This window comes from Anser brachyrhynchus, assembly GCF_964034855.1.
Source record: "Anser brachyrhynchus genome assembly, contig: SCAFFOLD_398, whole genome shotgun sequence".
Lineage (NCBI taxonomy): Eukaryota > Metazoa > Chordata > Aves > Anseriformes > Anatidae > Anser > Anser brachyrhynchus.
Genome location: NW_027663666.1, coordinates 1791 through 29056, shown reverse-complemented (window position 1 = coordinate 29056; position 27266 = coordinate 1791). Strand labels below are relative to the sequence as shown.

Sequence of the window (27266 nt, the reverse complement as noted above, 5' to 3'; positions counted from 1 at the left end):
TCCCTAAAGGACATCTGGGGAGGATTTGGGGGTAATGGGCTACTCTGACAGTCCCTGGAGGACATCTGGGGATGGTTTGAGGGTCCTGGAGGACATCTGGGGATAGTTTGGGGGGCCCTGACGGACTCTGGGGTCCCCTGGGGGATATCTGGGGATTGTTTGGGTGGTCCTGAAGGATTTTGGGGATTGTTTGAGGGTCCTGGGGGACATCTGGGGATAGTTTGGGGGGCCTGAAGGACTCTGGGGTCCCCTGGGGGATATCTGGGGATAGTTTGGGTGGTCCCGAAGGATTTTGGGGATTGTTTGAGGGTTCTGCAGGACATCTGGGGATAGTTGGGTGGCCCTGAAGGACACTGGGGTCCCCTGGGGAGGGCTCAGGGGTGTCCCGGGGGGGCGCTGACCGGTCTCGGCCGTCTTGACGGCGGTGTCGATGAGCCCCTCGCGGCCGCCCATGGCGTGGAAGAAGAACTCGGTTGGGGTGAGGCCGGCCAGGTAGGAGTTCTCCACGAAGCCGCGGCTCTCGGGGCCGTAGTCGTCCTTGATGAAGTGGGGCAGCGTGCGGTGCTTGAAGCCGAAGGGGATGCGCTTGCCCTCCACGTTCTGCTGCCCCACCACCGCGATGACCTGCGGGGGGGAGGGTGGGATCGGTCAGGGGGGTCCAAAACAAGAGCTCCCAGACCCCCGAGATGCCTGGAGGGGTCCCAAAGGTACCTGGGAGGTGCTTTTGTACAAGCTCCTGGTGCCCACCGCCATAAAGCTTCCCATAAAGACCCCACAGAGGTCCGCAAAACCCCACAGAGGTCCTCCTGCCCACCTTGAGACCCCACAGAAGCCCCCGTACCTGGGAGATGTTGATCTTGGAGCCTTTGGCACCCAACACCACCACCACCTCCCATAAAGACCCCACAGAGGTGCCCCAAATCCCCCAGGAACCCTCAACAAACCCCACTGAGATCCTCCTGACCACCTCCAGACGCCACAGAAGCCCCCTGAGACCCCACAGAGCCCCCACATACCTGGGAAATGTTGATCTTGGAGCCCACCACCACCACAACCTCCCATAAAGACCCCAAAGAGGCATACAAAAGCCCCCAGGAACCATCCCAAACCCCACTGAGATCCTCCTGCCCACCTCCAGACCCCATAAAAGCCCCCGGAAGCACCCCCCCCGTACCTGGGAGATGTTGATCTTGGAGCCCTTGGCGCCCGACACCACCATGGACTTGAAGTTGTTGTACTCGGAGAGGGATTTCTGGGCGGAGGAGCCCGTCTTGTCGCGGGCGTCGTTAAGGATGCGGTTCACCTGGTTCTCGAAGGTCTGCCGCAGCGTGTTGCCCGGCGTGGGCTCCAGCTCATTGTTGTGCGCCTTCTCGATCACCTGCGACCCCACAATGTCAGCAGGGCACCCCAAAAACCCCGGGGAGCAGCCCCCAAAACACCCCCAAATCCCGAAGAAGCGACCCCCAAAACCCCCAGGGAGCGGCCCCAAAATATCCCTAAATCCCCACAGAGCAACCCCTAAAACGCCCCCAAAACCCCAGGGAGTGGCCCCCAAAACCCCAGGGAGCAGCCCCCCAAAACACCCCTAAAACCCCAGGACGCGGCCCCCCAAAATGCCCAGGGAGCAGCCCCAAAATTGCACCCAAAGCCCCAGGGAGCGGCCCCCTAAATGCCTAGGGAGCAGCCCCAAAACACCCCCAAAACCCCAGGGGAGCAGCCCCCAAAAGCCCCGGGAGCTTCCCTAAAAGCCTCCCAAAAGCCCTAGGAGCCCCCCAAAAGTAGCAGGGGCCACCCCAGAGCCCCCCCGTGGCCATCCTAAAGCCTCAGGGGCCACCCCAAAACCCTCTGGGGGCCACCCTATAGCCTCAGAGGCAACCCCAAATCCCCTGAGGGCCACCCTACAGCCCCAGAAGCCCCCCAAAAACGCCCCCCACCTCGATGACATCCTGCTTGGCCTTCTTGATGGTGTTCTGGATGTCCTGGTACGTCTTCGCGTCCGCGATCGAGTCCCCGATGCCGATGGTGTGGCCTGGCGGTGGGAACGAGAGGGGGTCGGGGGGGGCGCTCCCCACCCCGGAGTGCACCCCCCCTAACTCCTGACCCCATAAGGGTGCAAAAACAAAGCCCCCAATGCCCAGAAATGCACCCAGCAGCCCCCGAAGCCCCCCAGCTCCCCAATTTCACCGCGAAACGCGGCTCCCACGAGGTCCCCGTGCCCCCAGGACCCCGTTTTGCCCCCCAAACGGGGACGTGACCCCCCCGCGCCCCCCGCCCCACGCACCCTCGATGAGCAGCCAGTTGTTGATGACGGTCTGGATGTTGCTGTAGAAGAGGCGCGTGGTGTCGTGGCCCATCTCCAGGTAGGAGATGTGCACCAGCGAGCCCGCCGACGTGCCCAGCGACTTCTTGCACAGGATGCCCATGATCAGCTCCCCGTTCTCCACGATCACCTGCAAAGAGGGCGGGGGGCTTCAGGGGGGGGGGCACACGACCCCTCCCCCCAGCACCCGGCACCTGGCACCCACCCAAAGGTGCTTCTGCGTTTCCCCCAAACCCCTCCGGATCCCTTTGCCCGGCCAGCGCTTCCCTACTGAAAACCTGGAGCCCCCCAGAGCCACCCCAAATGCCCACAACCTCCCCCCAGAGCCACCCCAAAAGCCCTCCAGATCTTCCCCATGTTCCCCCAACAACCCCAAAACCCCCCAGAGCCACCCCAAATCCCAACCTCTCCCCAGAGCCACCCCAAAAGCCCCCCAGACCTTCCCCACGTCCCCCCAACTACCCCAAACCCTCTATACTGTCCCCACAACCACCCTAAAGCACCCCAGAGCCACCCCCAAGCCCCCCAAGACCATCCCCACGTCCCTGCAACAACCCCATAGCCTCCCCAAAGCCCCCAGACTGTCCCCACAGCCACCCTAAAGCTGCCCCAAAAGCCCCCCAGACCATTCCTATGCCCCCCAACCACCCCAGAATCACCCCAAAGCTCCCCAGACCACCCCCACATCCCCCCAATCCGCCCAGACCACCCCCAGGTCCCCCCAGAACATCCCCCCAACCACCCCAAAGCCCCCCAGACTGTCCCCACCTCCCACCCAGCCCCCCCACAGCACCCATCGCCCACCCAAGTTTCGTACCCACAACCCCACAGAAGCCCCCTGCTCCTTTCACCCATCCCAAAACCACACCAAAAGCTCCCCAGGGGCTCTCGGAACCCCTGCAGCCCCCCCTCAACCTGCCCCAGAGCACCCAAGGGTGCCCCCAAGCCCCCACCTTGGTGTCCCCAGAAGCTCCCTGCTCCTTTCACCCACCCCAAAACCACCCCAAAACCACCCCAAAACCGCCTGGTTCCTTTCACCCACCCCAACCCCCACCCGGGGGCCTCTCCAACCCCCCGCAGCTCCCCCCCAACCTGCCCCAGAGCACCCAAGGGTGCCCCCAAGCCCCCACCTTGGTGTCCCCAGAAGCTCCCTGCTCCTTTCACCCACCCCAAAACCCCCCAGAACCCCCTGGTTCCTTTCACCCACCCCAAAACCCCCCCGGGGCCTCTCCAGCCCCTCGCAGCTCCCCCTCAACCCCCCCCGGAGCACCCAAGGGTGCCCCCAAGCCCCCACCTTGGTGTCCCCGGGGGAGATGTGCTTGTAGGGCCCGCTGTCCTCGTCGTCGGGGTGGGTGCTGTGGGTGCGGATGCAGTTGATGTGCCCGGGGATGATGAGGGAGAAGATTTGTTTCCCCGTCCACAGCGGCCGGGGCTTGAGGATGGCGGGCTGCGGCACCTTCCCGTCCCACGTCGACAGGAACATCAGCAGGTTCATCACCTCGCCCTGCAGGGACGGCACCCTCAGCGGCCCCAAAAGGCACCCCAAAACCCCCGAGGGGCGGCGACGCCCCGCCAGGGTCCTAACGGGGTCGCTCTGGAGCTCCCAGGTAGGCCCGCGATGTCCCGAAGCGTTCTTACGGGGCAGGGATGCCCCAAAAGCACCCCAAATCCTACCCGCCATAACCAAGTGTGCTCCCAAAATGCCCTAAATTCGTCCTACAGATCAGGGATGTCCCCAGACCACCCCAAATCCTACCTGCCACAACACAAAGGTGCTCCCCAAATGCCCTAAATTCAGCCTATAGGTCAGGGATGCTCCCCAACAACCCCAAATCCTTTCTGCCGCAACACAACCGCATTCCCCAAATACCCTAAATACATCCTATAAATCAGGGATGCTCCCAAAACGTCCTAAATTAATCCTGTAGGTCAGGGATGCCCCCAAACCACCCCAAATCCTACCTGCCACAACACAAAGGTGCTCCCCAAATGCCCTAAATATATCCTATAGGTCAGGGATGCCCCAAAAGCACTCCAAATCTTACCTGCCATAGCCAAATGAGGTCCCAAAACGCCCTAAATTCACCCTACAGGTCAGGGATGCCCCACAACAACCCCAAATCCTACCTGCCACACCACAAAGATGCTCCCTGAAGCCCCCGGGGGCCACCCCAAAGCCTCACAGGCAACCCCGAACCCCCCAGCAGCCATCCCAAAAACCCTGAGGGCCACCCTATAGCCTCAGGAGCCACCCCAAAGCCCCTGGGGGCTGCCCTATAGCCTCCAAGGGCCACCCCAAACCCTCTGAGGACCACCCTATAGCCTGAGGGGCCACCCCAAAGCCTCTGAGGGCCACTGTTTAGCCTTAAGGGTTAACCCAAAGCCCCCCTGTGGCCACCCTAAAGCCTCAGAGGCCACCCCAAACACTCCAAGAGCCACCCCAAGGCCCCCTGAGGGCCACCCTAAAGCCTCAAGGGCCACCCCAAAGCCCCCTGAGGGCCACCCTATAGACTCAGAGGCCACCCTGAACCCCCCAGCAGCCATCCCAAAACCCCTGAGGGCCACCAAAAAGCCCCTGGGGGCTGCCCTATAGCCTCAAGAGTCACCCCAAACCCTCTGAGAACCACCCCAAAACCCCCAAGGGCCACCCTATAAGCCTCAGGGGCCACTCTAAAACCCCTGAGGGCCCCTCTATAGTCTCAGGGGGCACCCCAAAACCTCAGAGTCCACCCCAAAGGCCCCGAGGGCCACCCTACAAGCCTCAGGGGCCACCTTAAAACCCCCGAGGGCTACTCTATAGTCTCAGGGGGCACCCCAAAACCTCAGAGTCCACCCCAAAACCCCCGAGGGCCACCCTACAAGCCTCAGGGGCCACCCTAAAACCCCTGAGGGCCCCTCTATAGTCTCAGGGGGCACCCCAAAACCTCAGAGTCCACCCCAAAACCCCTGAGGGCCACCCCAAACCCCCTGGCAGCTACCCCAAATCCCCTGAGGTCCACCCTATATCCTCAGTGGACATCCTAAAGCCCCTAGGGGCCACCCCAAAGCCCCTCGAGGGCCACCCTAAAGCCTCAGGGGGTACCGAGGGCCACCCCAAATCCCCTGGGGGCCACCCCAAAGCCCCCGAGGGTGCTCACGCGCTCGAGGAAGACGTCGCGCTTGGTGAACTTGCGGACGGCGGTGAGCGTGTCCTGCACGATGCCCATGACGGGACGGTTGGACTGCGGGGGTGACGATCATGCGCGGCACCATGGCCAGCTCCTGGATCTCCGCCCGCGTCTCCAGCGACTGCGGCAGGTGCAGGTTCATCTCGTCCCCGTCAAAGTCCGCGTTGTACGGGGTGGTGACGCTGCGGGGGGGCATTGGGGTAGTTTTAGGGACACTGGGGACCTGTCACGGGGTGGGTTTGGGGGCACAAAGACAAATTTGGGGATGTGGGGGCAGCTTCAGGGACACTGGGGACCTGTCACGGGGTGGGTTTGGGGGCACAAAGACAAATTTGGGGAGGTGGGGGCAGCTACGGGGACACTGGGGACCTGTCACAAGGGGGGTTTGGGGGCTCTGGGACAATTCTGGGGACATTGGAGCAGTTTTAGGGACACTGGGGACCTGTCACGGGGTGGGTTTGGGGGCTCTGGGACAAGTTTGGGGGACGTTGGAGCAGTTTTAGGGACACTGGGGACCTGTCATGGGGTGGGTTTGGGGGCCCTAGGACATGTTTGGGGACATTGGGGACCTGTCACAGGGAGGGTTTGGGGCACAGGGACAACTTTGGGGACATCGGAGATCTGTCACAGGGTGGGTCTGAGGACACTGGAGCAGTTTTAGGGACACTGGGGACCTGTCACGGGGCAGATTTGGGGGCACAAAGACAAATTTGGGGACGTGGGGGCAGCTTCAGGGACACTGGGGACCTGTCACAAGGTGGGTCTGGGGCACAGGGACGACTCTGGGGACATTGGGGCAGTTTTAGGGACACTGGGGACCTGTCACAAGGGGGGTTTGGGGGCTCTGGGACAATTCTGGGGACATTGGAGCAGATTTAGGGACACTGGGGACCTGTCACGGGGTGGGTTTGGGGCCCTAGGATGAATTTGGATACATTGGGGCAGCTTTAGGGACACTGGGGACCTGTCACAAGGGGGGTTTGGGGGCTCTGGGACAAGTTTGGGGACGTTGGAGCAGTTTTAGGGACACTGGGGACCTGTCAAGGGGTGGGTTTGGGGCACAGGGACAAGTTTGGGGATGTTGGGGCAGCTTTGGGGACACTGGGGACCTGTCATGGGGTGGGTTTGGGTGCCCTAGGACATGTTTGGGGACATTGGGGACCTGTCACAGGGAGGGTTTGGGGCACAGGGAAAACTTTGGGGACATCGGGGATCTGTCACAGGGTGGGTCTGAGGACATTGGAGCAGTTTTAGGGACACTGGGGAGCTGCCACAGGGAGGGTTTGGGGCACAGGGACAAGTCTGGGGACATTGGAGCAGCTTTGGGGACACTGGGAACCTGCTGTGGGGCCAGTTTGGGGACACTGAGGCAGGTTTGGGGACGCTGTGACAGCTTCAGTATGCATGGTACCCGTCAGGGGGCGGGTCTGGGGACACTGGAAAGGGTTTAGGGACAATTACAACTTGTCTAGGAACAAGTTTGGGGACAGGGATAGGACACTGGCCATATAGCAGGTTTGGGGACACCAAGACAGGTTTGGGGACACCAGGAGCCCGTCACGGGGCAGGTTTGGGGACACGGTGACAATTTAGGGACACCGCATACCCACCGTGCAGCAGGTTTGGGGTCCTGGGGCACCGCAGTGGGGCCATTTGTGGGTCGCAGCGCCATTTCGGGGTTATGGGGATGTTTGGGGGCCATTTTGGGGATTGTGGGGACATTTTGGGGCTGGTTTTGGGGTTATGGGACCATTTTGCGGTTGCAGGGATGTTTTGGGGGGGGCTGTGGGGCCATTTGGGGGTCACGGGGATGTTTTTTGGGGGGTTTGGGGCCGTTTTGGGGATCGCAGGGCCATTTTGGGGCCATTTGGGGCCGTTTTGGGGCGGCGCAGGTACCTGAGGTTGAGGCGGAAGGTGGACCAGGGCAGGATGCGCACGCGGTGCCCCATCATGGACATCTTGTGCAGCGTGGGCTGCCGGTTGAAGATGACGATGTCCCCGTCACACATGTGCCGCTCCACCTGGGGACACAGCCCGCGTCACCCCAAAAACCCCAAACCCGGGGCGGGTCCCCCTAAAAACTGCAGGCTCCCCCCTGAAACCGCTGCTTTTCGACACCCCAAACCCCGTCATTACACCCCAAATGCTCACAGCTCCTCGAGGAGCCCCAAACCAGGGACGCCCCAAACCCAAAGCTCCCCCCTCAAACCCAAGGATCGAGCCCTAAAACCCAGAGCTCTTTGGGGACCCTAAAACCCAATGTTACACCCCAAATCCCTGTAACCCTTTAAAAACCCCAAAGGGAATGAGTGACCCCAACCACACGAAGCTCTCCCCACGCCCCAAACCCAACGCTCCCCTCCAACCGCCACCACCTTTAAAACCCCCCAAAACTGGCTCCCGGACCCCAAAAGCCCCTGGGGGCTCTCTGCAAACCCCAAAGGGGGCCCCAAACTGGGGTGGCTTCCCCCTAAAAACCACTGCTTTTCAACAGCCCAAACCCCATTACACCCCAAATGCTCACTGCTTCTCAGGAAGCCCCAAAGCAGGGACCTCCCAAACCCAAAGATCGAGCCCTAGAACCCAGAGCTCTTTGCAAACCCTAAAACCCAACATTTCTCCCCAAATCCTCATAATCCTTTAAAAACCGCAAAGCAAAGGGACTGGCCCTACAACACAAGGAGCGGCCCCAACCACGCGAAGCTCTCCCCACACCCCAAACCCAACGCTCCCCTCCAAACCCCACCACCTTTAAAACCCCCCACAACTGGCTCCCAGACCCCAAAAGCCCCCGGGGCTCCCCCCAAACCCCACAGGCGACCCCACAGCGGGATTTAGGGCCGCGGCACCTTGTAGCCGGTCTGCAGGTGCAGGTCGCTGGGCTTGGGGTGGAAGCGCAGGTCGATGCGGTCCCCGTTGTCCCTGATGATGTACTTGGCCCCCGGGTACTGGCTGTTCCCCCGGCGCACCAGCTCCTGCAGCCTGGGGGGGCACGGGGGGGTCCCCAAATGTCCCCAGGGCCCTTCCTCGGCCCCGTGTCCCCTTGTCACCGTGTGTCCCGTGTCCCCGCACGTCCCCCCGTGTCCCCGCGTCGTTCGTACGCGTCCCACGCCCCCCCCACCCTCCTGTGTCCCCCCACGTCCCATAAACGCCCCCCATGTCCCCCCCGCTCCATCCCTGTCCCCGCACACCCCACAGACGTCCCCGTGTCCCCAACGCTCCCTCCATGTCCCTCCGTGCTCCCGTGTCCCACTTGTGCCCCCCCACTATCCACGTGTCCCACACGTGTCACCCCATGCCCCCCCATCCCCCAACCCCATCTTCCCCCACGTCACCCCATGTCCCATCCCCCATACGCGCCCCCCATCCTCCCCCATGTCCCTGTCCCCATACGTGCCCCTGTCCCCCATACACAACCCTGTCCCCGTCCCCTCTTGTCCCCCGTCCCCCACACACCTCCCCACGTTCCCCGTCTCCCCCACGTCCTCCCCGTGTCCCCCCACGTCCCTGTCCCCATAAGCACCCCCCTGTCCTCCCCACATCCCTGTCCCCATACCCCTCCCCCATACGCATCCCTCCATATGTGCCCTGTCCCCCATGTTCCTGGTCCCCCATACGCATCCCCCATCCCCCCCATGTCCCCTCCGTCCCCCCCACAATCCCCCTGTCCAGCCCAAATCCCACCCCCCCATGTCCCCATCATCCCCCCCTGTCCCCCATCCCATGTCCCCCATGTCCTGTCCCCCCCATCCCTGTCCCCCATATCCCGTCCTCCCCCACACCCCCTGTCCCCCACCGTGTCCTGCCCCTGTCCCCCCCATGTCCCCCATCCCCCACGTCCCCCATCATCCCCCCCACGTGCCCCCCCATGTCCCCTGTGCCCCCCCCACATCCCTGTCCCCCACACGCCTCCCACCCACGTCCCCCCCGCGCCACCCCCATGTCCCCGTCCCCCCCCGCGTCCCCCACACCCCGCACGTCCCCCACACCCCCCCCCTGCATCCCCCAGCCCCCCCGTGCCCCCCCCCCGCGCACCGGTCGATGTTGAAGGGGGTGACGATCTCGGCGAAGGTCATGTTGGCGGCGATGGAGCGGGGGACGCCCACCTGGTCGATGGCCAGGTTGGGGTCGGGCGTGATGACGGTGCGCGCCGAGAAGTCCACGCGCTTGCCCATCAGGTTGCCCCGCACGCGGCCCTCCTTGCCCTTCAGCCGCTGCTTCAGCGACTTCAGTGGGCGCCCCGACTTCTGCATCGCCTGGGGGGGGGGGCACGGGGGGGGGTCAGGGGCATGAGGGGGGGCCCGGAGCACCCTCCTCCAAGGACCCCGTGGTCGCGCAGGGCAGCCCCGGCGGCTCCTTGTCCGCCACGGTGGCCACACAGGGGGGTTGGTGGCCATGTGGGGTGGGTCGGTGGCCACATGGGGGGGTCAGGGACCTGCCCCACACCCCCGGGACCCCCCCATCAGCTCCTTGTCCAACATGGTGGCCACATGGAGGGGTCAGTGGCCACATGAGGGGGGTCAGGGAGCTGCCCCACACCCCTGGGACCCCCTTGGCAGCTCATTGTCCACCACGGTAGCCACTTGGGGGGGGTCGCGTGGGGGGCTCAGGGAGCTGCCCTACACCCCGTGCCCACCCCAGTGGCTCCTTGTCCACTATGGTGGCCATATAGGGGGTCAGGGACCTACCCCAAACCCCCAGGAGCCCCCCGTCAGCTCCTTGTCCACCACGGTAGCCACTTGGGGGGGGGTCGGTGGCCACGTGGGGGGCTCAGGGAGCTGCCCCACACCCCGCGTCCCCCCCCCCGGGCCCCCCCCGTGCTCACGCGGGGCAGCCCGGGCAGCTCGTTGTCCACCATGGTGGCGACGTGGAACTGCAGCAGCTTGACGTCCTCGGCGATGACGTGCGCGGCCGCCCCGTTCTGCTCGTTGCGCCGCAGCTGGTTGTTGATCTTCACGATGTCGGCCAGCTTGTGCGTCAGGTCGTCCTGGGGGGGGGACGCGGGGGGGGGGTCAGCGCCCAAAAGGGACCCAAAAGGGCCCGGGGTGCTCCCCCACGGTGCCCCAAAAGCAGGGTGCTCCCCCAGCCCCAAAACCCAGGGGGCCCCCAAACCCCAAACGCTGGCGTTCCTCCAGCCGAACCCCAAACCTGGCGTCCCCCAAACCGAACCCCAAACCAAGCGGCCCCCCAACTGAACCCCAAACCAAGTGCTCCCCCAACTGAACCCCAACCAAACCCCAAACACTGGCATTCCCCCAACCAAACCTCACACCAAATGCCCCCCCCAACCCCAAAAAGCCCCAAATGAAGCGTGCCCTAACCAAAACACAAAGACTGGCATCCCCTGACCCCAAAGCTCCCCCAAGCCCCAAAGTGCCCCCCCAAAACCAAGCCCTCCACCCCACAGTCCCTAACCCAGAAACTCCCAGCCCCACAGTCCCTGACCCCAAATCCCCCTAAAGCCCCCCAAAGCCCCCCCAACCCCTAAGCCCCCCAAAGCCCCCCCAACCCCCTAAAGCCCCCCAAAGCCCCCCCAACCCCCTAAAGCCCCCCAAAGACCCCACCCCCCTCTAACCCCCAAACCCCACCCCCCTCTAACCCCCAAAGCCCAAAACCCCAAAGCCCCAAACCCTCTAACCCCAAAACCCCTGACCCCAAAACCCCCGACCCCCAAACCCTACCTGGTTGCGGGCCGAGCCCTGCGTGACGGCTGCGGGGCGCACGGCGAGGGGCGGCACAGAAGCCCCTCCCCCACCCCCAAACTGGCCCTGAACATCCCAAACCCCAAAACCCCCAAACCCCCAAGCTCCTGATCCCAAAACCCCCCGACCCCAAGCCCACCTGGTTGCGGGCCGAGCCCTGCATGACGACGGCGGGGCGCACGGCGAGGGGCGGCACGGGCAGCACGGTGCACACCATCCACTCGGGGCGCGCGAACTTGGGGTCCATGCCCAGCACGAAGCACTCCTCGTCCGACACGCGCTTCAGCACCTCGTGCACGCGCTCGGGGCTCAGCAGGATCTTCTTCTCCTGCGAGTCCTCGTTGACGTGCTTCCACTCGGCGTACAGCTCCAGCCCCGAGCGCCGGATGCGCGGCTGGTACCGCCCGCAGCCCCCGTGGCCCTGGGGGGGGGACACGGGGGGGTTAGGGGGGGCGTAACAGGGCGGGGGGAACAGGGGGATAATGGGGAGTTAATGGGGTACAGGGGAATGAGGGGATAATGGGGTACAGGGGGAGAAACAGAGATAATGGGGTACAGGGGGGGATAATGGGGTACAGAGGGGAAGGGGGGGTAATGGGGAGTTAATGGGGTATGGGGGGGAAAGGGGGGGATAATGGGGGACAGTGGGGGAAGGGAGGGATAACGGGGAGTTAAAGGGGTACAGGGGGGACAATGGGGGGATAATGGGGAGTTAATGGGGTACAGGGGGGACAATGGGGAGTTAAAGGGGTACAGGAGGGATAATGGGGAGTTAATGGGGTATGGGGGGAAGGGGGGGATAACGGGGAGTTAAAGGGGTACAGGGGGGATAATGGGGGGGATAACGGGGGGAAGGGGAGGATAATGGGGTACAGGGAGGGGAAGGGGGTACAGGGAGGGGAAGGGGGTACAGGGAGGGGAAGGGGGGATAATGGGGTACAGCGGGGAATGGGGGGGAATGAGGTACAGAGGGGGATGGGGGGATAACGGGGTACGGGGGTTATGGGGAGGTTAATGGGGGTGTAAAAAGGGTACAGGGGCATTAATGGGGGAAATGTGGGGATAAAAGGGGTATGGGGGGTTAATGGGGGATAAAATGGGTACAAAGGGGCTAATGAGTGGGAATGGGGGGCAAAAGGGAGTTAAAGGAGGTACAGGGGGAAGTGGGGGGGAATGGGGGCACATGGGGGGAGCAGAGAGGCTAATGGAGGGAAACTGGGGGTGCGTGGGGTTAATGGGGGATGAAGGGAGTACGGGGGGTTTAATGGGAGCGTTAAGGGGGTTAATGGGGGGATAAAGGGGGGTACAGAGGGGTCAGTGGAGAGAATGGGGGCACGTGGGGGTTAACAGAGGAAGTGGGGGGGAAACGGGAGCAATAAAGGGGCACGTGGAGGGGATAAAGTGGGCACAGGGCTTAATGGGGGGATAAGGGGGTTAATGGGGTGGGGTAATGAGGGCTAAAAGGGGTACAGGAGGGATGAAGGGGATACAAGGAGGCTAATGGGGGGATAAAGGGGGTACAGGTGGGTTAATGGGGGATAAAAGGGGGGGGTCCGCACCTTCTCCTTGGTCAGGTCCTCGTCACCCTCGGGCTGCTCGACCCCGAACTTGTGGTCCATCTCCTCGCCGCCCTCGCAGATGTTCTTCCCCTTGCACAGGTCGTAGACGTGTGTCAGCCGCTTCTTGGGCTGCCCCTTCGACTTGCCCAGGATGTCCTTGATTTTGGGGTTGTTCTGCCAGAGAACAGCCCTGGGGTCACAGGGGGATCCCAAACGCCCCTGCTGCCTCCCTTCCGTGGGGACAGGTTTGGGGACGAAGAGGAGGTGGAGCCCAGGCAACGGCTCAGCCCCATGGAGTCCCCAAATACCGGGATTCCCTCCCAAATTGCAGGATTTCACCCCAAAACTCCCAAGATTGCCCCCAAAATCCCGGATTTTGCCCCCAATATTCCAGCATTTCCCCCAAAATGCCAGAATTTTGCCCTCAAAATCCCAGGATTTCCCCCAAAAAACTCCAGATCTGCCCCTAAAATTTCAAGGTATCACTCCCAAATTCCAGGATTTCCCCCCCCAAATCCCAGGATCGCCCCCAAAATTTCAGGATTTACCCCCAAAACTCCAGGATTTGCTCCAAATTCAAGGGTATCACCCCCAAAACTCCAGAATTTGCCCCCAGAATTCCAAGATGTCACCCCCAAAATCCCAGGATCTCACCCCCAAAATCCAGGATGTCACTCCCAAAAGTCCAGGATCCCCCCCCCCCAAAACTCCCGAGTTTGCCCCTAAAATCCCAAGATATCACCTCCAAATCCCAGGTTTCCAAATCCAAGATTCCCCTCCCAGTTTCAGGGTTTGCCTCCCCAGATCCCAAGATTTCCCCCCAAGTCTCCAGGACTCGCCCCCAAAATCCCAGGATCTCACCCCCACAATCCAGGATTCCCCCCCCCCCCCCCCAAACTCCAGATCATCCCCAAAACCCCAGGATTTCGCTCCCAAAATTTCAGCATTTTCCCCCCCAAATACTCCAGGATTTGCCCTTAAAATTCAAAGATATCACCCCCAAAATCCCAAGATCTGCCCCCAAAACTCCAGGATATCATCCCCAAAACTCAGGATTTTGTCCCCAATATTCCAGGATTCCCCCCAAAATCACAGGATCCCACCCAAAACTCCAGAATTTTTCCCCATAACTCCAAGATATCACCCCCAAAATCCAGGATTCCCCTCCCAGTTCCAGGATTTGCTTCCCCAAATCCCAAGATTCCCCCCCCAAAACTTCAGGAATCCCCCCAAAACTCCCCTGTATCACCCTCAAGTCCCAAGATTTTGCCCCCCAAATCCCAGGATAGCACCCCCAAAATCCCAGGATCTGCCCCCCAAAACTCCAGGATATCATCCCCAAAACTCAGGATTTTGTCCCCAATATTCCAGGATTCCCCCCAAAATCCCAGGATCCCACCCAAAACTCCAGGATTTGCCCCCAAAACTCCAATATATCACCCCCAAAACCCAGGATTCCCCTCCCAGTTCCAGGATTCGCCTCCCCGAATCCCAAGATTCCCCCCCCCCCAAACCCCGAGGATTTTCCCCCAAAACTCCAGGATTTGCCCCTAAAATTCGCAGATATCACCCCCAAAACCCAGGATTCCCCTCCTAGTTCCAGGATTCCCCTCCCTGAATCCCAAGATTTCCCCCCCCAACCCCCCAGGATTCGCCCCCAACCCCCCAGGATTCGCCCCCCCCCAATCCCCAGACGCGACTCCCCGAATCCCGGGATTTGGCCCCAAAACCCCCCGCCCCCCCTCACCGCGTCCACCAGCAGCTTGGAGCAGAAGAAGCAGACGCAGCGCAGGATCTTCATCGTCTTGCCCAGGAAGCCCACGTGGAACACGGGCTTGGCCAGCTCGATGTGCCCGAAGTGCCCCGGGCACTCCGTCATGTTACCTGGGGGGGGGCAAAAATGGGGTCAGGGGGGCCCCCCCCTTTTAGGTTCCCAGCCTAAAATTGGAGGCAGGGCAGTTCTGGGGCGGATCAGGCAACTTTGGGGGGAAAACTGGGGATTTACAGCTTTTCCAGCCAAAAATGTTAACTCCAAAAGTGTCCCGTCCCCCCAAAAAATGGGGTTTGGGGGAGGGGAAAAATGGGGTTGGGGGGCCCCTCCTTTTAGGTTCCCGGCCTAAAATTGGAGGCAGGGCAGTTCTGGGGGGGATCAGGCAACTCTGGGGGGAAAACTGGGGATTTGCAGCTTTTCCAGCCAAAAATGTTCACTCCAAAAGTGTCCTCCCCCCCAAAAAATGGGGTTTTGGGGAGGGGAAGAACGGGGTCAGGGGGCCCCCCCCTTTTAGGTTCCCAGCCTAAAATTTGACACACGGCAGATCTGGGGGGGATTAAGCAACTTTGGGGGGAACACTGGGGATTTACAGCTTTTCCTGCCAAAAATGTTCACTCCAAAAGTGTCCCCCCCCCCTCCCCAAAAAATGGGGTTTGGGGGGGCTGTGGGGGCCCCCCCCCTTTTAGGTTCCCAACCTAAAATTGGAGGCAGGGCAGGTCCGTGGGGGATCATGCAACTCTGGGGGGAAAACTGGGGATTTGCAGCTTTTCCAGCCAAAAATGTTAACTCTGAAGAGGTGTTCCCCACCCCCCCCAAAAATGGAGTTCCCTCCCCCAAAATAATGGGGCTCCCCCCTCAAAAAATGGGGTCCCCTCCCAAAAAATGGGGTTAACCCCCCCGCCAGTAGGGTTCCCCCCCCAAAATGGGGTTCCCTTCCCCCCCAAAAATGGGGTTAACCCCCCCAAACAAATGGGTTTCCCTCCCCCAAAATGGGGTGCCCCCCCCCCGCCCCGTGGCCCCCCCCCTCACCGGCGCAGGTCTGGCAGCGCCCGGTGCGCTCGATGACGCCCTGCCGGGGGTCCATCAGCCCCCCCAGCTTGGGCCGCCCCCCCTCGGTGGTCTCGGGGTACCGGATGCCCCCCTCGGTCACCGACATCCGCTTCTGTGGGGGGAGAGAGCGTCAGAGACCCCAAAACGCCCCAAAAACCCCAAATCCCCCCCAAAACCCTGTGGGACCCTCCTCCATGCCCCCAAAACCCTGTGGGACCCCCCTGGGCACCCCAAAATGCCCCCAAGGGGGCCCCCAGCCCCCCCAAAGACCCCCGAGCACCCCAATAACTCCCTGGGGACCCCAGGACCCTGACACAGCTCCGGGGCACCCCAAAAGGCCCCCAGGGACCCCAATGCCCCTGGGCGGGCACCCCGGGGACCCCAAGGAACCCCCACGGCACCCCAAAACCACCCAGGGCAACCCAAAGTGTCCCTAAAGCACCGCTGGGGACCCCCAAAGGGACCCCAAGCACCCCAAGCCCCTCTCGGACCCCCCCCGGGCACCCCCAGAGCACCCCAAGGTGCTCCCATGGCCCCATAACCCCCAGGTCGCCCCCAAACTGCCCTCAGCGACCCCAGCCAGGCTCCAGAACCCCCCAGGCCCCTCCGCAGACCCCCAGGGACCCCCCAACGTCCCTTTAAGACCCCCCCCAAGGCCCCCCAGGGACCCCGGAGCGGTTCTAGGCCCCGCCGGGACCCCCCCAGGCCCCCCCCGCCCCTTCCCGTCGCCGCTCCCCCCCCGGCCTCCTGGGGGCGCTGCCCGGCGCCGGGCCCTGCGCGCGGCCGGGGCCCCTCTCTCCCCCGCTCTCGGTGCCCCGGGGCCTGCCCCGCTCCCGGCCCGGTGCCCCCGGCGCCCCCCCCCCCCGCCCCCGGCCCCCCGGTACCATCTCGTCCGGGCTCAGGATCCCGAACTGGACGCGCTTGATGGTGCGCAGCGGGCAGGCGCTGTCGCCCGACGGCGGCCCCCCGTGCATGGCGCCGGCCTCGGGGGGGGGACGCGGCCCCGAGCCGCCCCCGCTACGCACCGAGAGCCGGCCGCGACCCCCGACACGGGGATGCGGATGGGGGCGAGGCCACCGGCCCCGCGGCGCCCCCGCACGGCCCCGAGCGCCCCAGCGGGACCCCCCCCGCCTCCGCTCCGGCCGCTCCGCGCTCCCCGGCGCGACAGAACGTCGGTACGCGCAGCGCGGTCTTATATAGCCTCGCCCCGCGCTCGGGGCGGGGCTTGGGGGGAACGGGGCGTGGCCGGCGCGTTCCACTCGGCGGCGCGGCGCGGGGGGGGCAGCGGCGAAAGGAGCGCTGGGAGGGCGGCGGGAGGGCGCGCGGCCCCCCTCTCCCCGGCGGTGGGGGCGGCTGATGAAAAATTCAGGAGGCGCCCGAACGGGCTTGGCCCCGCCCCCTTACGCCGAAGGCTGCCGGAACTTGCCGGAAACTGCCGAAGCCGCGCTCCGCGCCCCGGGCCTGCGCAGCCCCGGCCTCGCCTGGCGCCGCCGCCCGGCCCCGGCCCGCCCCGCCCGGCCCCACCGCCAGGAAAGGCCCCGGCTTCGGGCCTAGGCCGGAGCGGCCCCGGGGGGGTGGGGACACGGGGCGGCGGGGGGAGTCCGGGGGGGTTGTGTTCGGGGGGGTAGGGGGTGTTTGAGGGGGAGGGGGGATTTGGGGTCAGAAAGGGGAATTTAGGGGCAGGAGGAGGGGTTTGGGGGCAGGAAGAGGGATTTAGGGTCGGGGGGGTTTAGGAGCAGGAAGGGGGTTTTAGGGGCAGGGAGAGGGGGAATTTAGGGTCAGGAGGGGTGATTTTAGGGGCAGGAGGGGGGGTTACGGGAACAGGGGTACAGTTTAGGGGAAAATGGGGGCAGTTGTAGGGTTACGAGGGGAACAGGAGTGTTTAGGGTCAGGAGGGGGATTTAGGGTCAGGAGGGGGGATTTAGGGGAGCAGTGGGGCAGTTTAGGGGAACAAGGAGTAATTGCAGGGTTATGAGGAGAGCAGGAGGGGCTGGGGGCAGGGAGAGCGGGTTTTAGGGCCAGGAGGAGGGTTTTAGGGTCAGGAGGTGGGATTTGGGGTCAGGAGGAGGGGTTTGTGTCAGGAGGGTTTGGGGGACAGTTGGAGGGGGTAGGGGGAGCAGGAAGGTTTTGGGGCAGGAAGCGGGGTTGGGGAGGGCAGAAGGGCTGAGGGGGGTAGGGGAAGCAGGGGGGATTTGAGGAGAAATGGGGGATTTAGAGGAAGAGAGGGGGTATTTGGGGAGAAATGGGGAGGATTTTGGGAGAAATGGGAGGAATTTGGGGAGAAATGGGTGTTTAGGGGAAGAGCAGGGGTATTTAGGGGGAGATGAGGGGGGGCTGGGGGGGATTTAGGGGCGTCCTGCCCCGTTCCCAGTGGGGTTTCTGTCGCCGCCTGTCCGTGCCCCGACCCCCCTGTCTCCGGTGGGACACGGGGACACCACACGGGGACGAGCACGGGGACACCGTCCTGCCACGGCCCCGCGGGGCCGCGCGCCCCTCACGGTGTCCCCAAGGTGTCCCCAAGGTGTCCCCAGTTCTCCCCCCCCCAGTTCTGTCCCCTCGTCCCCCCCCCGTGTCCCCATTTCTGGCCCCTCGTGTCCCCGTTTGTGCCCCCTGTGCCCACGGTGACATTCCCGTGGCGTCCCCTCACACCCCTGCTGGCCCCCCCAGTTGTGTCCCTCGCTCCCCCAGTTGTCCCCAGTTATCCCCAGTTGTCCCCAGTTGTGCCCCTTGTCCCCCCCAGTTATACCCCCAGTTATCTTCCCAGTTATCCCCAGTTGTTCCCAACTGTCCCCCCCAGTTGCCCCCAGTTATCCACAGATGTCCCCCCCAGTCATGCCCCCAGTTATCCCCAGTTATCCCCAGTTGGCCCGGCCAGTTGTGCCCCCAGTTGTGTCCCTCGCCCCCCCAGTCATGCCCCCAGTTATCCCCAGTTGGCCCGCCCAGTTGTGCCCCCAGTTGTGTCCCTCGCCCCCCCAGTTATGCCCCCAGTTATCCCCAGTTGGCCCCAGTTGCCCCCCCCCAGTTGTGCCCCCAGCTGTGTCTCTCCTGCCCAGTTTTCCCAGTTGTTCCCAGCTGCCCCCCCCCGGTTGTCCCCAGTTAAACTCAATTGCGCCCCCCAGTTGTCACCCCCAGTTATCCCCAGTTGCCTCCAGTTGTCCCTCGCCCCCCCAGTTCTTCCCAGTTGTGCTCCCAGTTATCCCAGTGTTCCCAGTTGTGCCCCCCCCAGTTGTCCCCAGTTATCCTCAGTTGCCCCCCCCAGTTATCCCCAGTTGTCCCCCCCCAATTATTCCCAGTTGTCTCCAGTTGTTCCTAGTTACCCCCCCCCAATTATCCCCAGTTACCCCAATTATCCCCAGTTGCACCCCCCCAATTATTCCCAGTTATCCCCAGCTGTCCCCCCCCAGTTGTCCCCAGTTATCCCCAGTTGTGCCCCCCCAGTTACCCCAGTTATCCCCAGCTGTCCCCCCCAGTTGTCCCCCCCCAATTATTCCCAGTTCTCCCCAGTTGTTCCCAGTTCTCCCCCCCAGTTATGCTCCCGGTTTCCCCAGTTGTCCCCCCCAATTATTCCCAGTTATCCCCAGCTGTCCCCCCCCAGTTATTCCCAGTTCTCCCCCCCAGTTATCCCCAGTTCTCCCCAGTTCCCCCCCCCAGTTCCCCCAGTCCCCCCCCAGTTTTTCCCAGCTGCCCCCCCCCGCCCCCCCCGCTGTTACCGGGGCTCGGCTCCCCCCTCCCGTCCCGCCCCCGCCCCCGGCCCCGTCCCCCCGTGCCCCCCCCGTAGCGGGGCGGGGGGGTCCTGGCGCCCGCCCGGGCCCAGCGCCGCCGCCTCCATCTTGCGCCGCCGCCGCCGCCGCCACGGGGACCGGCCCCGGGCCCCCCCCGCGCCCCCCCGGCCTCCGGGACCCCCCCGCCGCCACCCACGGTAACGGCGCCGCCGCCCCCCGACCCCGGGACCCCCTCCCCCCGCGCCCCCCGACCCCGGGACTCGCGGCCCCGGCCCCCCCCCCCCCTCCGCGCCTGTCCCCCTCCTCCCCCCCCCCCCCCCCACGGGGAGCCCGGGACCCCCCCCGGGACCCCCCCAGCGACCCCCGGGACCCCCCCGGTGGGGGGGGGGAGGGGGAGGGGGCGGGGCGGGGGGGGGTGGATGGGGGGCGTTGGGGGGGGGCGTGCAAGGGGTGGGCGTGCAAGGGGGGGTGCGGGTGTGCAAGGGGGGGCGTGCAAGGGGTGGGCGTGCGCCCGTGGGGGGGGGGTGCGTGCAGGTGTGCGTCCGTCTGTGGTTGTGCGTGCAAGGGGGGTGTGGGCGTGCAAGGGGGGGTGCGGGTGTGCAAGGGGGGGTGTGCAGGTGTGTGGGTGTGCAGGGGGTGAGCGTGCGTCCCTGGGGGGGGTGCGTGCAGGGGTGGGTGGGGGTGTGCAAGGGGGCTGTGGGGGTGTGCAAGAGGTGTGCAGGTGTTTAAGGGGTGTGCGTGCAGGTGGGTGGGTGTGCAAGGGGGTGCGGGGGTGTGCGTCCGTGGGGGTGTGCGTGCAGGTGTGCGTCCGTGTGTAGTTGTGCGTCCGTGTGCGGTTGTGTCGTACGTCCGCGCGGTTGTGCGTCCGTGTGGCTGTGTGTGCAAGGGGCTCTGTGTGTGTGTGTGTCCGTGGGGGGGGTGTGTGTGCAAGGGGGGCCGTGTGGTTGTGCGTCCGTGCGCGGTTGTGTCGCGTGTCCATGCACGGGTGTGTGGCCATGCGGTTGTGCGTCCGTGTGGTTGTGTGCAGGGGGGTGTGGGTGTGTGTCTGTGTGCGGGTGTGTTGTGAGTCCGTGTGCGGGTTTGTGTGCAGGTGTGCGTCCGGGTGTAGTTGTGTGCCCGGGTGCGGTTGTGTCGCGTGTCCGTGCGGTTGTGCGTCTGTGTGGCTGTGCGCAAGAGGTGTGTGCACGTCTGTGTGTGGTTGTCGCGTGTCCGTGGTTGTGTATCCGTGTGCGGGTGTGTGGGCAGGTGTGCGGCCGGGTGTAGCTATCTGTGTGCGGTTGTGTTGTGTGTCCGTGTGGGTGTGAGTGTGCAAGGGTGTGCGTCCGTGCGGTTGTGTTGTGTGTCCGTGTGGTTGTGAATCTGTGTGCAAGTGTGCGTCCGTGTGCGGTTGTGTGTCCGTGTGCGGTTGTAGCGTGTCCGTGTGGTTGTGCATTCGTGTGTGTGTGTGTGAGGAGGGTGCGGTTGTGTGGGTGTGTGCCCGTGTGCAGCTTTGGTGTGCATCCGTGCGCGGTTGTGGCACGCGTCCGTGTGCTGTTGGCGTATGTCTGCGTGCAGGTGTGCACCCGCGTGCAGGTGTGCATCCTCGTGGTTGTGCGTCCGTGTGCGGCTGTGTGTGCAGGTGTGCATCCGCGTGTGGGTGTGTCACACGTCCATACGCGATTGTGCATCCTCACGTGCTTGTGCATTCACGTGCAACTGTGCTGAGTGTGCACGTCTCCGTGCGGTTGTGCACCCACGTGGTTGTGTTGCACGTCTGGGTGTGGTTGTGCATCCACGTGTGGTTGTCACACGCCTACGTGCAATCCCACGGGTGCTTGTGCCGTGCATCTGTGTGCAATCGTGCATCTGTGTGTGGCAGTCGTGTGCGGTCCTACGTGCAGTTGCACGTGCAGGTGTGCGTGCAAACGAGCTGCTGTGCGTGATCCTGTGTGCACGCAGTTGTGCGTGGTTGTGCATCCACATGTGGTTGTGTCCCGTGTGGGCGTGCATCCACGTGCAATTGTCGCATATCCATGCCTAGGTGCAGTTGTGCATCCATGTACATTTGTACACCCACGTGCAAGTGTGTCTCGTGGTTGTGCATCTGTGTGTGGGTGTGCGTCCGCGTGTGGGTGTGTCACGTGTGCTTGTGTGCATTGTGCCCGTGTATGCATCTGCTGCACACGCGTGTGGCAGCGCACACATTTGCGTGTGGTTGTGCCCCTGTGTGACTCTGCACGAGGCCCTAAGCCTGTGTGCACACGCTTGTGCGTGAGCGTGACTTTGCCTGCACGCCCACAACCAGCTGTGGCCACGTGGGCACCCGTGGGTGCTCGGGGTCAGGGGTTGTGCACGCTGGTCGGAGGGGCGTGAGCGTGCAGCCGTGAGCGTGCACGAGTGTGTGCAGGGGTTGTGCACCTGTGCGTGAGCACTGCGTGTGCATGTGCATGGCGTGTGCACGTGTGTGGGTGTGCAGCGTGTGTTTGGGTGTGCAATGGCTGGTGTGTGTGTGTGTGTACGCACCCCGTGCAACCCCCGTGTGCTGTGGGTGTGCTGCGGGTGGTGTGTGTGTGTGTGCGTGCATTGCACGTGAGCGTGCGCTGTGTGTGCCTGTGTCTGGGCATGCTGTGCCTGCTGTGGGTGGTGTGCGCGTGTACATGCGTGTGCACTGTGGGTGTGCACTGCCCGTATACACGGGGGGGGCGTGAGCACCGTGTGCATGCACTGGGGGTGTCGTATGTACACGCACTGTGTGCACACTCGCGCTGTGTGTGTGTGCTGCTGGTGTAGCGTGTGTGCACTGTGCGTGCACGCCCCGGGTGCTGTACGTGCACGTGCTGTGTGCACACTCGGGGTGCTGCACATGCCCGGGCTGCGTGTGCACGCTGCGTGTGTCCTGCGGGTGCTTCATGAGCGTGCGCAACGTGCGTGCGCTGTGGGTGTTGTGCGTGCACGTGCTGCGTGTGCGCTGTGCCTGTGCTTCGGGTGTCGGGTGCGTGTGCACCGTGGGTGTGCGTGCACTGTGTGCGCGCTGCAGGTGTTGGGTGTGCGCGTGCTGAGTGTGCACACTGTGTGTGCTCGGGGTGTTGCGTGTGCGTGCAACATGGGTGTGCGTGCACTGTGGGTGTGCACTACGGGTGCGCCCTGCGGGTGTGCACACACTGTGAGCGTGCACTGTAGGTGCGTGTGCACTGTGTGGGTGTGCACTGCGGGTGTGCGTGCCCGACGGGTGTGCACTATGGGTGCGTGTGCACTGTGGGTGTGCACAGTGGGTGTGCACACCGCATATGTGCACTGTGGGTGTGGGTGTGCGACGCACGCGCACCAGCGGCTGTTGCACGCGCGCGTGCACCCTGTGGGTGTGCCCCGGCCGTTGTGCTGCGCGTGCCCCCGCTCCGTGCACACCCACCCACACCCACACTCACTCGCACACACGCGCGTGCCCGGCCCCGCCCCCCCGCGTGTCGCACACCCGCCCCTTGCACACGCGCGTGCCCCCGGCCGCTGCTGCGTCACCAGGCCTGCGGGGCGGGGGCGGGGCCGGGCCCGCGCCGCTCTCCGCGTGCCCGCGTCCCCGTGCGCGTGCCCGCGCGCGTGCCCGCGCGTCCTCGTGCCCGCGCGTGCCCCCCCCGTGACGCCCCCTCCCCCTCCACAGGTCGCCGCCTGCCCCTTTAAGACCCCCCCCCACCGGCCCGAGGGGGCGGAGCTTCGGAAGGGCCCCGTGACATCACGCCCAGCCCGGCCAATGAGCAGCCAGGTGAGCCCGCCGCGCCCCGCTTCGCGCTCCCTCATTGGGCGGCGGGGCGGGGCGGGGGGGGGGCGGGACCGGGCCCGCCGCGCGCTCGCCGATTGGCGGCGGGGCCGTCGCCATGGTGACGGAGGGCCCCGCCCCCCCGGAGGCGCCGTTGCCGCGGTGACGCGCGGGGACCCCCGGCCGCGGATGGAGGTGGGGGGGGGCGGGGGGGGGGAGAGGGGAGGGGGGCGGTCGCCATGGCAACCCCGCTGCTCCCCCCTCCCCCCCCCGTGGGTTCCGTGCGGGGCTCTTCCGGCTTCCGGTTGGGGGGGGGCGGGGGGCGCCGGGTCCTCCTCACCCCCCCCTTGTCTCCTCCCCCCCCGTGTCCCCCCCCGATGTCCCCTCCCCCCCGTGTGACGTCATTCTGATTTGGTGACGTCACTGCGTCACGGCCACGCCCCCTTCCCCAGGTCTTCCAGTTGGCCACAGTTGTGACGTCACAGGTGACCGTGGTGTCAGCTGGGGCTGTGACGTCGCTGCGGGTTATGACGTCACCATCGGGCGTGACGTCACTTGTGGGCGTGACGTCACCCCCCCCAGTCGTGACATCACTCCCGGTCATGATGTCACCCCCTGCTCGTGACGTCACCCCTGGTCGTGACGTCACTCCTGGTCGTGACATCACTTGCAGTCGTGACGTCACCCTGGTTGTGATGTCACCTGCAGTTGTGACGTCACCCCCCAGTCATGATGTCACCCCAGTTGTGACGTCATCCCTGGTCATGACGTCACTCTTGGTCGTGACATCACTTGCAGTCGTGATGTCACCCCCGGTCGTGACGTCACCCCCGGTTATGACGTCACCCCGGTCGTGCCACCGCCGGTTGTGCTCGGCGCGGTGGCCGCCAGATTTGCGGTCAGTGGCCACCAGATCAGGACCAGTGGCCACCAAATCGGGACTGGGGCTGCTGGGTCCCGGCCGGTGGCTGCTGGAGCACAACCGGTGGCCACCAGGTCCTGAGTGGTGGCCTCCAAATCCCATCCCTCCTCCCCCTACAGGTGACAGCATGCACCCCCCCCCATGTCCCCCCCATGTCCCCCCATCCCCCCCCCATGTCCCCACCCCCCCCCTGCCCCCCCATGTCCCCCCCCCAGTGTCCCCAATGCCGCCCCCCCTGACGCCCGGTGTCCCCGCAGCACGCCGTGCCGGCCGTGACCCCCCCGGAGCAGCAGCGCCCGGTCCATGAGGCCTCCGCTCACAGGTAGGGCCCCCCCTTCCAGCCATCACCATGGCAACCGCACCCCCGTCACCATGGCAACATCACCCTCGTCTCCATGGCAACCCGTCTCCATAGCAACCCCATCCCCATGGCAACGTCGCCCCCCGTTTCCATGGCAACCCGTCCCCATGGCAACCTGCCCTCCAGCTGTTCCCCATCACCACGGCGACAGCCCCCCCCGTCTCCATGACACCCGCACCTACACCTCCCTGTTGCCATGGCAACATGCCATGGTCCTGTTTCCATGGCAACGTGTGCAGGGCCCGATCCTGCCCCACGGCACCGTGGGGTGCAGGGACCTGGTCCTGGGGGGCTGTGGGGCGGGGAGGGCGGGTCCCGCGGGGATGTGGGGCGGGGAGATGGAGCCCCACAGCGCCATGGGGCACGGGGAGCGGGTCCCATAACGCTATGGGGCACAGGGAGCAGATCCCACAGCGCTATGGGGCACGGGGAGAAGATCCCATAATGCTGTGCGGGATGGGGAGCAGATCCCATAACGCTGTGGGGCATAGGGACCAGATCCCACAGCGCCATGGGGCACAGGGAGCGGATCCCATAACGCCATGGGGCACAGGGACCAGATCCCACAGCGCCATGGGGCACAGGGAGCAGATCCCACAGCGCCATGGGGCACAGGGAGCAGATCCCACAGCGCCATGGGGCACAGGGAGCAGATCCCATAACACTATGGGGTATGGGGACCAGGTCCCATAATGCCATGGGGCACAGGGACCAGATCCCACAGTGCTACGGAGCACAGGGACCAAGGCCTGTAACGCCTACCCTGTAGGGCTGGATCCTGCAGCGCTATGGGGTATGGGGACCAGATCCCACAGCTCTGTGGGGCACAGAACCGGATCCCACGTTACTATAGGGCACGGAACTGGATCCCATAGTGCTATAGGGCACAGAACTGGATCCTATAGCAGTATAGGGCATGGGGACCATATCGCACAGCTCCATGGGGCACAGACCTGGATCCCACAGCACTATGGGGCACAGGGACCAGATCCCATAAAGCCGTGGGGCTGGATCCCACAGCGCTATGGGGCACGGAACTGGATCCCGCGGTGCTATAGGGCACAGAACTGGATCCCACAGCTCTGTGGGGCACAGACCCGGATCCCGCGGGGCCGTGGGGGCGCGGGGCCGGATCCTGCCCCGGGCGGGCGCTGGCCCCAGGCCCAGGCGGGCGAGCGGCCAAGGCGGCTCCGGCTCTGTCGGCATGGGGGGGGGGGGGGGCGGGATCCAGCCGCTGCGCACGTCCGGGATCTCCCGGGATCGGGGGGGGCCGCACCCCGCACCAGGTAGGGCCGCCCTCCGCCCTTCCCCCTCCCCCCACCGGATCCCCGGGGATCCCTTGGGCCAGGGAAAGATCGCGGCGGGGGTGGGATTGGGGGTGGGTGGATCCCAGGATCCACGGGGCTGGGGCAGAGCTGGGATGGAGCTGGGATCCCCTGGGATCTGCGGGGCTGGATCCCACCGCTGGGATCTGCTGGGATCTGTGGGGCAGCGGAGGGGATCTCCCAGGATCCGTGGGGCTCAGGTGTTGGTGTGGGGCGGGTGCTGGATCCCCTGGGATCTGCAGGGCTGGATCCCACCGCTGGGATGTGCTGGGACCCATGGGGCCGGATCCTCCCCGCTGCAGGGAGGGGATCTCCCGGGATCTGTGGGGCTGGGGCATTGGTGTGGGGCGGGTGCTGGATCCCCTGGGATCTGCAGGGCTGGATCCCACCTACAGGATCTGCTGGGATCCATGGGGCAGCAGAGAGGGGATCTCCCGGGATCTGTGGGGCTCGGACGTTGGTGTGGGGCAGGTGCTGGATCCCCTGGGATCTGTGGGGCTGGATCCGAGGTATGGGATCTACGGGGATCCGTGGGGCTGGATCCTTGCCACAGCGAAGTGGGGATCTCCTGGGATCTGTGGGGCTGGGGCATTAGCCTGGGGTGGGTGCTGGATCCCCTGGGATCTGTGGGGCTGGATCCCACCTCTGGGATCTCCTGGGATCCATGGGGCTGGATCCTTCCCGTAGCAGGGAGGGGATCTCCTGGGATCTATGGGGCTTGGGCTTTGGCGTGGGGCAGGTGCTGGATCCCCTGGGATCTGTGGGGCTGGCTCGCTGCCGGTGCGGATCTGGGATCTCCTGGGGTCTGTGGGGCTGGACCTTGGTGGGAGCGGATCCTGGATCTCCTGGGATCCCCGGGGCTTGGGGTCTGTGGGGATGCGTGAGGGATTGCCTCGGGCTGGAGATCTACTCAGGGGAGTCGGGATCTGCAGGGATCTGGGGGATCTGCGGGGATCTGCTGGGATCTGCGGGGCTGCCCCTGGCCGCAGCACAGCCAGGATCCTGGAGGGGCAGCGGGGCCGGATCCCAGCTGGTGCTTTGGGATCCACTGGGATCCAGGGATCTGGGGGGAGGGACCCCTGTGGCTTTGGGGTCCGGGACTTGGGGGGGGGGGTGGGGATCACGGGGCTGGGGGGGGATGCTGGGGATCCCATCGACCCTGGGGGGGAACCCAGGGGATCTTGGGGGGATCTCGGGGGATCCCAGGGCCAGCAGGTCCCAGCTGTGCCGTGGGGCAGAGCAGGGGATGATAGGGGGGGGCAGCCGGGGGGGGGGGGGTGTGGGGCAGGTTGGGGGGCGGATGGGGGGCACGGGGGGGTGGGGGCGGTCAGGGCCTGTAGGGGTCAGGTTGGGGGGGCTGTGGGGGGGGTCCTGGGTGGATGTGGGGCAGGAAGGGGGGGGCTCAGGGGGGTGGGGGCGGGATGGGGGCCCCGGGGGGTGCAGGGCGGGTTGGGGGGCAGGACGGGGGTCGTGCCGGGAGTGGGGGGGCAGAGCTGGGGGGCCCGGGAGGCTCTGCGGGGTGTGGGGCAGGAGGCGGGGGGCACGCGGGGCTGGGGGGGGGCACGTTGGGGGGCAGCCCTGGGGACGGAGGTGCTGTGGGGGGCACCGTGGGGCAGCCCCAGGACGGCTGCGTCGTG

At 64.9% G+C, this 27266-nt stretch overlaps 1 protein-coding gene and 1 long non-coding RNA gene across 2 annotated transcripts in view; one reads left to right on the top strand and one right to left on the bottom strand.

The window, feature by feature from the left end:
* The window catches only part of POLR2A (RNA polymerase II subunit A), a 56999-nt gene extending 39965 nt beyond the window's left edge, over window positions 1–17034 (bottom strand). Inside the window, 16 exon segments of the mRNA XM_080609218.1 lie at window positions 402–624; window positions 1175–1378; window positions 1935–2029; window positions 2282–2450; window positions 3615–3824; window positions 5458–5547; window positions 5549–5669; window positions 7384–7508; window positions 8337–8469; window positions 9523–9743; window positions 10313–10474; window positions 11329–11610; window positions 12749–12922; window positions 14496–14632; window positions 15549–15681; window positions 16454–17034. Of these exon segments, the coding sequence (XP_080465344.1) occupies window positions 402–624; window positions 1175–1378; window positions 1935–2029; window positions 2282–2450; window positions 3615–3824; window positions 5458–5547; window positions 5549–5669; window positions 7384–7508; window positions 8337–8469; window positions 9523–9743; window positions 10313–10474; window positions 11329–11610; window positions 12749–12922; window positions 14496–14632; window positions 15549–15681; window positions 16454–16543 (2569 nt within the window). The 5' untranslated portion in view covers window positions 16544–17034.
* A 3148-nt stretch (window positions 17035–20182) lies between these two features.
* On the top strand, window positions 20183–24270 carry LOC308187070. The gene is made up of 3 exons (XR_013944444.1): window positions 20183–20727; window positions 20846–23027; window positions 24201–24270. It is a non-coding gene; the product is annotated as an uncharacterized lncRNA (long non-coding RNA).
* Window positions 24271–27266: the final 2996 nt, after the last annotated feature.